General features: G+C 50.5%; 1 protein-coding gene across 12 annotated transcripts in view; it reads left to right on the top strand.

The window, feature by feature from the left end:
- Positions 1-9,034, top strand: part of Adamts9 (ADAM metallopeptidase with thrombospondin type 1 motif 9) — a 129,770-nt gene that overhangs the window by 2,177 nt on the left and 118,559 nt on the right. For all 12 annotated transcript variants that reach the window (XM_010606562.3, XM_010606564.3, XM_010606567.3 and 9 more), the window contains exon 2: positions 2,844-3,006. In XM_010606562.3, coding sequence (XP_010604864.1) covers positions 2,844-3,006 — 163 coding nt within the window. The remainder of the gene's footprint in view (positions 1-2,843; positions 3,007-9,034) is intronic.

The following is a 9,034-nucleotide window of genomic DNA, read 5'->3' as shown; positions in this document are numbered from 1 at the left end:
CGCCCTGCCCCAGGCCTGGTCCCGGCCGCTGGAGCCCTTCCGCTGTGAGGGCCAGGGCCGAGGCGGGCAGGTGTCCGGTGTGAAGCCCCGCGAAGGGGACGCTCCCTGCAATTCCAGGACGCCCCAGAGGGCTGCTAGTGCGCGTCAAGTTTGTAAACAAGCGGCACCCCTCTTGTCCCCGCCTCCACGCCGCCGCCCCAGTGGCCCCAGCAGTTGGGTAAATATTTTGCTGCTCAGAACCTTAATTTCCATTGGTAGATTTAGGTGGTAACGTACACGTGGTCTCTTCAGGAACGGAGACTGGGCTTCAGAAAAGACAGCTGGGATACTCCATTTACAGAGTGCATTTACTTTGCAACCTGCCTCTTTTGGGGAAAAGGGCCTGCCTAATGTAGCTTCAGAAACCTCTGCTCCTTTGTCTTCCTTCTGGGAATTTTCTTTCCTCCCAAAACTTATCATTTCTTTAGCCGTGGCTTCATAATGTTTCTAACACTTTGTTCCGTAATTCCTCCGGAAATCTTTCCTTCCTTATTGTAACTCACCGCCTGCCCGCACCAGTTGGTCCTCTGCTTCGCTGAATAGGTCTTGGATGTGCTGCCTACCTCTTTTGAACCTCTCTCCCCTGGCCTCCTCTCTTTCCCTCTCCTGGGGGCTTCTCCAGTCTGCTCGGTCCCTGCCACACAGCAATGCCTGTGTGGAGCCCAGTACTGCCCTTGCAGCCCTCCCGTAGCGCTCCTGGCCCAGCCAGCAGCTGTAAGCACTTGGTGTGGTCCCTAGGACAGGGCTCACCCTGCTAGGAGTGCCCATATTTCAGGCAGTCTGCTCTATGCCCTTTTCTCTGAATTCCCTCATATAACTTCACAGGCTTGAAACATAGCATTCTTTGAAAGTGTAGTTTCAGGTCCTCTTCCCCAGGAGTGCTCTCTGCAGGGCTCCTGACTGCTCTCCCCTCTGCTGTCTGCCTAGGGACCCAGACATGTCTCAGGGCGCTCAGTGTATCACTTTGTGGCAGGTTCTTGGTGCATTTCTATTGGGTTTTCCTAGGCACCAGGAGAGCACCTATCCATTTCTCTCCCACCTGGGGTCCTTGAACACTGTGCTAAGCCTATGTGTTGGGATCAGTGCTCCCCTTAACCAGGAAACATGACTCCTGGGCCCAGAGACTGGTTCTGATACCACGCTGGTACCGCCTGTCGGAGCACTTCCTCTTGCACTGTGGTAAACACTTTAGAGAGACATTATTTCAGACAAACACAGTCCTCACAGCAGTCCGTTCACTGATGAGACTCTGGGGCCTTGGTAGCCCACGCTGCGGAGGGGTGGGGTTGGAACTCCACCTGCCTTTCTGCCCGTGCTCAGCCCACTGGCCTGAGACTGTGTCTGCCTTTCTGAAGCAAACTTCCGGGCCCTTGCTTTTTCTTTAAAGCACTGGACAGCGGGGGACTTTGGACTGGCTCTCCGTCTGACAATTGCAGGTGGCTGCTCTTCCCCGAAGCAGTTCCCAGTACTTTCTCAGTACTGGGGTCCCATGTCCTGTTATGCCCCCTGGTCTGTGCTTGGAGAACACCAGAGCTGCACACTGGCAGCAGAGAGTGCCTGGGTAGGTGGCAGCAGCTGCTTTGTTTATTGCTTGGCCCACCTGAGAGCTGTTTTTTGTTTCTTAAAACCATGCTACCTCGATCATATGGAGAACTACATTTAAAATCCAGATTCTCGTCCTCACTTCCAGGAATTCTGAATCTGTAAATCTAAAAACAAAACAAAAAAACTCTCCAGGCACTTTCGATGCTGCTTGGATTTGGGAACCAGTGTCTTAGTGTTTCTCATAGTTTGTGGAGAAAAAGAATACTTGGGAGTTCATTAGGAGTGTGACTCTCAGGTTCCACCTGGGATCACGTGCAGGAGGGCAGGTTTGAGCAGTGCACAGCTTCTTGACTTTCTCAGAGGCTCTGGGTCATGCTGGTGCCGCTGAGGTTCGGGGTCCACCACTTTCCGTGTGCGCAGGGAAGGGTGGGAGGCTTCTCATTGCTTTCTGCCATGTGAAACAGGAGAGGGCATGAGAGCCCTGTTGCTTTCTGTGAACACCACTGACTGGGTGGCTTTCTGTCGTATTCGTTATTCTTGGTCTGGGTGGTTCAAGCCCAAAGCATCATTGGTCATTTTTAAGTAGCTGTGTGGGGAAGGGAGGAGGAAACATGACCTTTTATAAGCGCTGAGCATGGGGGATTGGGATTAAGTGAGCTAGAACCTGGGGGTGAGGGGCCAGCACATGTTCGGAGGCCCCGCCAGGTGTCAGGTAGTTGGCTGAGTGCTTTATTTGGGTTATCACATTTAATCTGCATGATTGGCTTTTACAGAAAGCGTCTTTAACTGACAGACAGAAACACAGACGGGAGGGTAGGTGTGGTGCTGGGATCAGAAACAAGGTCCCTTCAGCCTGTCACCCGCACCCGGATATGCCAGGGTTCCAGGTGGTGCCACCTGGGCACCCTGTGGCAGGCAGAACTGCTTGCTAAAGCCAGCCAGCTGCTACTGCAGGAGCCCAGACGTGTGCTAGGCAGCCTGAAGACTCCGAAATGCTCTCCTCCAACAGTCTATAACATAGAGTAATATGATGGGAACTTGAATGCCAAGGACGCGCCAGCCCTGGACAGTAGGCACAATAAGCTGGAGCGAAACAAACCGCTTGTCTGCATATGTCCAGCATTTTCTATTTACACAGCCCCCTTGCGAGAGCGATTGAGTGAGATGGCCCTGTCTCTAGCCGGAACCCTTCCGTCGCTCTTCTCCCTCCCATTGGCTGGCTTCTGTTAAATCAGCTTCTCCTCTTTTTTTATTTGCAGCTGGGCACATTCCGGTCCCATGATGGAGATTATTTTATTGAACCACTGTTGTCCATGGATGAACAAGAGAAGGAAGAGGAGCAAAACAAACCCCACATTATTTATAGGCGCAGCCTCCCCCAGCAGGAGCCCTCAGCAGGAAAGCATGCCTGTGGCACCTCAGGTATGTACTTCCTGGTTAAGCAGGGATCCCAGGTGGCACATGGGTTCATGGCTGTGCGTGGGAAGGTAGCGCTGTCGCAGTCTACAGAGCAGAGCGTGCCTCACCGTTATCTTTGTTCAGTCCTGTGAGGTAAGCTACAAGCCCTGTGCGGGAGCGGAGACCACAGAGGTGTTTAGTGGCTTGTTGAAGGTTGCACAGCTAAGAATATATAGCATGGGGATTTGGACGTAGAAAGTGGTGGCCGCAGTGCCTTTGCGATGTGCTCTCTTCTGCCACAGTTGCTTGTTTTTAGGATTAAACGTTGGTAATTTCTTGAGGTTATTATAACCGTTTCTATAATCAGAAACTAACTGCTTGCATTTTGTTTGAGTTTTCGGTTCATTTGTTTTTGTGGATTTTTTACCATATAGAATTACAAAGTCTAACAAATAGAATTCCAAAGAGCTTATGTGTTTGTCAGAACTTCTTCCATTTTCAGTTTTGCTAGTATTCTGTAGTTTCAAGAGATACAGAAGTGGACCTCTTCATTGCTCTTAGTTTAGGCTCAGTGAAATTCTTAGGTGCCCACTGGGGGATTCCCTCCAATGTTTTGCTGACTGTCCACTCAGCCATGATTTGTGGCAACATGTTGGGCCACTAAGGGACACATTTCAGGACACTTCAGCTCTGTCGGAGAGCTTGTGCTCGTCTGTATTTCTCAACCTATCGCTGTCTTCCATGTCTGGCTGCATTCTACCTAATGACAGTTACCATTAGAAATCGTCCCTCTTTTTGGCCCATGTTTTGGTTTTGGTTTTGGTTTTGGTTTTGGTTTTGGTACTGGAACTTGAACTCGGGTCCTTTCGCTTGCGAGGCAGGAGGCGGAACCACTGAGCTGAATCCCCAGCCTTCAGGCCCATGTCTTAACATGTCTACTAAAATCCTTTTCAAAGAAATGTGTGGACTTCCTGTCTTCCTCCCTATTCTTTATTTTTTATTTTATTTTTTAAATTGCATCAACAAATGAAATAGTTTCTCAGGGTCTTTATGGTACCTCCAAGCCAGACCCTAATTCAAGACCAACAGAGTTCCCCAAGGTTTCTCAAATGATCCCTTGCTTTACTGCCTGCTGTCTGTATCCGGTTGTTCCATTGTGACAGCGTCGGGTACTTCTCTCTGGGAAATGTTACTTCTAAAGTGACCCATTTAATAAAAGATGACATTAGCCACATTGACGGGGAAGCAGCCAGGTCTGAGGGAGGGTATCGTACGTCCATGGGCTTCCTCGCAATCTCACCACCGGGGCTGGATGGGAAGGAGCGGAGTCCTGGCAGAAGACTCTCCTGTGCCGGTGTTGGGATGGGAGCTGAACTCAGATGCTGTGGTTTCAGGCGTTCTCGTGGTGCCCATTGCCTCCAGCAGATCTCACGAGCAAGTCCTTTGCTGTGAATTTTGCCCATACTATTAAGACCACTGACCTTTGCTTTTTGACTTCCCAAATCTGTACCGGCAAGAACATATTTTAACTCTTAAGTCTCTGTGTAGCATGACCTAGAAAGGAATTACGTGGTTCTTCCCTTTCTCTGAAAGCATACAGAAATACTGTCTGCACTGATAGTCACTGAAGAGTGATGTTTGGTGGCATTCTTCTGCCCCAGTGTGGCTACAAACCAGCACTTTAAAAGCTGTGATGTATTGTTTTCTCATTCTATATCAGCATTGTGCAAGGTGTATTCCCTACACGATTCCACTCCATCTTTGCCACCTCCTTTTAGAATAAGTCCCATTCTTGCCTCCTTGGTACCTAAAAAGAAGGTGAGGCTGAGACAAATGGGAACAGTGACCTGCCTCCAGCCCCACGGCACATGCACAGGAGCCCACGCATGTCTGTTTTACTTCACGACCTGCACACGCTGTGCCCAGGCATGTGGGGTGTGGTGAGTCTCAATTCTGGCCTTCGGGAAGTACTCAAGGGTCCAAGTTAGTAGACACTCAGCTCTGAGCGGCAGGGCTACTCACTGTCATATCCTATTAAAAACACAAAGAAGAGCATTTTTAAAGTGTGAAGATTGAGGATGATGTGGAAGATACTTTTTCTCAGACACTTGTGAAATGCCAGTTTCGATGACCTTTCCTTCTGATCACTGCTGGCTGGTGAGCCATGTGATGAGTCAAGAGCCAACAGTTGGGTTGGCTCTTCCAGAGGCTCCTGCTGGACTCTGCTACTTTAGGCTCTTTCCTCTGGCTGCTTCTGCACCCTTCATTGAATTTAGGTACAGGAGACTCAGAACGGTTAGAAAGAACTCTGGAGTGTGTCCCAGTTGAGCACCACCAGTGGACGACAGACCAGCAGGGCAGGAACCCCGAACCCAGTCAGTGAATATAGACTGGGGGCAGGAGGAGTCCCCCTCCCAGGGAAAAAGAGCTGCCTCCCGACACGGTCCATTCGGCATCGAGGTTTTCCTGTCCTAGAAAGAGCCATGGTTTGTAACCTGCATGCACATGGTTGGTAACCTGCATGCAGTAAACCTCTGCAGAACCCTGGGAGTCTCTGCAGGTTCTTCAAAAGTGAACAAAAACCATCTAGCAGGGAAGTGAGTTGCAGCCAGAATCAGATTTCAGTAAGTGCTGCGGGCTAGATTTGAGAGTCTAGCTGAAGTTGCGTGAGGCAGCGGTCACCCCCCACCCTTTCTAGCCTTCTGTGTCCTCTGGAATTCACTTCCTGTGTCTGTGCCTTCTAGGTCTGTTCTGGAAGAGTGAGGGAGGTCAGCAGCCAGGTCTCTACCCAGCTAGTTCTGTACTGATGAGGAAACAGAGTTGCAGGCTGTCAAATTAGATGTTTCCAGGACAATACCTTGTATCTTTAATACAACTTTCCCATGGGTCTTGGTGGTTGTGCAGGACAGAGCACTTCGGCTGCTGAACGCTGCTGTGTACAGATGGAAAAGTGTTGCTCATTTCCGATTCTTGGTGTATAATTTTCAGAAAAAGCGTGTAAGGTAGCACATTTCAAAGACATCTGAAGGAGTCTAATGTAATAGGAACTTCATGGGCTTAGAAAGGCACCTAAGATCTTGTGTGTTCTTTCATGCATGCATTTTTTTCATTTAGCCAGAGTGTTAATTGAACAACTGGGCCAGGGATGTAGCTCAGTGGTGCCGCTCCTGCCTGGTAAGTGCAAGGTCCTGAGTTCCATCCCCAGTACTAGGGGAAAAAAATGAGCAACTCCTTTGTACCAGGAGGATAAACCAGGAACTGTCCATATTCCAGCTAGTTGGGTGATGCCAAACACATTTTAGAATACAAAGTAAACATAACATGGACCCTCCCTTGAACTAATTGAGTATGAAATAATGCAGGCTCCAAGGACAGTGTTTAGCAGATGGTAGGCAGTTACTGAATGACAGATCTTTTTAAATTAATAAAAACAGAGAACAAAACACTGCAGTAGGGAAGGGAAAATTAAAATATCGAACCCAGGGATGCTCACTTGGAGCTCTGTGGTGAGCAGGACCAGAAAGACTTTTGGGGATGTACTCATGCTCCTTCCGCCAGTGAACAGTAGGCCGAGTGCTCGCCTCTGTGTCCAGTGCAGCTGTTAGCATTTGAGGGTTTGAAAGTGGCGCTGGGCCGCCCTTGCAGGTGCCTCTGCTTGGCTGCTAATGGCTCTGTCTGTGTAGACGCTGAGCACATGAGTGTTCCTGCATTTGTCTTTCATCCTGCAGCATAGCTTTGTGACTGCTGCATCCCTTCCTGTCCCTGGAGCTTGCTGCCTGCCACACTGCACATCGCAGCAGGCCCAGGGACAGCCTGGCAGGGCTCACAGGAGCGCATGGTGCTCTCGTAGGTGCTTCTGCTGCTCTTGTGCATGGCTGGCTTCCAGATGAAATGCTTAGCTGTGTCTCTATTGGATCCCGACTTCCCCAGAAGGAGTTGGTGGTGCTTATCAGGGAGCAAGTCAGGCTCCTGGTAGGGCGTGTGTGTGTGTGTGTGTGTGTGAGAGAGAGAGAGAGAGAGAGAGAGAGACAGACAGACAGACAGAGAGAGAGGGAGGGAGAGGGAAAGAGAGACAGAGGTGCTGAAGGCTGGTAGACAAGACACTTTTCCTGTTACAGAAATTTCTCCTTCATCCTTCCATCTCAGCAAAGCTGGCTATTCTTGGTTTCTTCAGGCATTTAGGAATTATGCAGTCCCTGACCTGACCATCCTGCTTCTCAGGAAGCAGCTGCACAGTTGTGTAAAGGTGTTGATGAGCTACTCAGTACTGGTTATGATAGCCAGAGAGGAAGAACCCACCTGCCCCGAGGAGGGCGTACAGTGGGGTGCAGACCCATGCTGTCAGGAGTGATGGCACCGGCTCATCTCACGCACACGGGAGCACCTGGACCCGAACAAGCCGGTGAGGAACTTGTGTCTGTGAGATGATCCCAGGTGTGCCAGAAAATGGAAACAAGGCATAAGAGTATCAGCTGATTGTTTCTGGTTGTCAGGAATAGAGGCAAACTTTTTAAGTTTTGTGTTTTTACTCTCACCAGATTCTATAAGAGTTTCATGATCACAGATGGAACTTAAACATGGGGCAGTGTCCCATGGGTATTTTGTAGCCCATGCTTGTCACTGGAGGGCGCCCGCCGGGCAATGCTGCACCCTCAGGACTAAAGATTGGCAGGCTGTGCTTTTAAACAGTGCCTCAGCCAGACAGACACGTCCTGCCCTGGCCAGTCAGAGCTGGGTCTGTCTCTGTTCAGCTAAGCTGCCTCCTGTCTGCCAGACTTGAGAGGGCCATGATTTGGTCTTCACCAGGTCCCAGGGACGCTTTTCATCACCACTGTGGGAATGCACCCGACCTCACTGCTCGCTGGCCTCTCGTGTGCACATAGACTCTGTGCTACACACTTTACACACACTGTATCGTGTAAGCTCTGTAGGGTATATGTTAGAACTGCTGTCTTACAGTTGAGAAACATTACAGCTCAGAGAGGTTGAACAGTTTGTCTAAAGTTACAGAGCTGATGTCGTGGACCTGAGCTCTGAACCCAGGTCTGGTGCGGGTGTACTCTGGGGTGCACCAGACGGAGAAGACACAGGTGAAGGATGCTCTCTGGGGAACTGCGCCTCACTCACGTGTCCAGATTCTGATCTCCAGTCCCCACATGAAAGGCTGAGGGCTCGCATTTGTTGAGCACATGCGTTTTAATCCTGCCCGCCACCTGTCTGGCCAACCGGAAACAGACACAGAGCAGCCCTCAAAGCTGACGTGCCAAGGCCCAGAGCTTGCACACCTGTTTTCCCAGCGAAGCTCGTGTGTGGACTTGTCTGCCTGGCAGGAAGTCCTCCTGCTGGCAGGCGCTCACCGCCGTCTGGACCTCGCGTGGCCTCAGGAGGCTTCCTGGTGCTCCAATCCCCACCAAGCCGCCAGTGACTCCCAGCTGGTCTCCTCGTTACCCATTGACCTCTTGGATCCCGTTAATGATTCAGCCTGGGTTAGCTAACTAGGTCAGCGGCCCTGGGCGTGAGAGACAGAGCCAGGAGCCCTGGGGAGGGCGTTGGGTAAACAAGTCCCGGGCAGTGCAGGGGTCCAGGAGGTGTCAGCCGGGCCTCACCTCATCGGCCTCCGATCAGGAGAGCCCCTGCCTCCTCACACCTTGCAGCCGTGGCCCCTCAGCCCTGGGAAGGCAAAAGCAGGTGGATGCAGAAGCTGTGTACAGGCCCCAGGGGCACCCAGCCAGCCAGCACCTCGGTAGCAGCCAGGAGAAAGGTGCCCTGCGAGACACGCAGACTTGGCTTCAGCGTGGACGAGGGTACCGGCCTGTGATCCACGACAGGGTCTGAAGCTGCAAGGATAGTCGCTCCTGTTTGGACTGTTTCATTTCGTCCAGTTTCTTTTCATTTACCCCTTTTTCTTTCTCACCACGTTTTCTTTGTATTCTTCAAAGGCTGTATGTGTAATAGACAGTCAATATAAGCAATGACCTCTAGAATTCATTGTGAATTGTTAGAAAATTACTATTTTGAATAACTAAACTTTTTTTTTTTTTTTTTTTTTTTT

The sequence above is a fragment of the Fukomys damarensis genome, unplaced genomic scaffold (assembly GCF_012274545.1).
Source record: "Fukomys damarensis isolate Sample0158 unplaced genomic scaffold, DMR_v1.0_HiC HiC_scaffold_28, whole genome shotgun sequence".
Taxonomy (NCBI): domain Eukaryota; kingdom Metazoa; phylum Chordata; class Mammalia; order Rodentia; family Bathyergidae; genus Fukomys; species Fukomys damarensis.
This window is presented reverse-complemented; position numbering and strand designations above follow the sequence as displayed.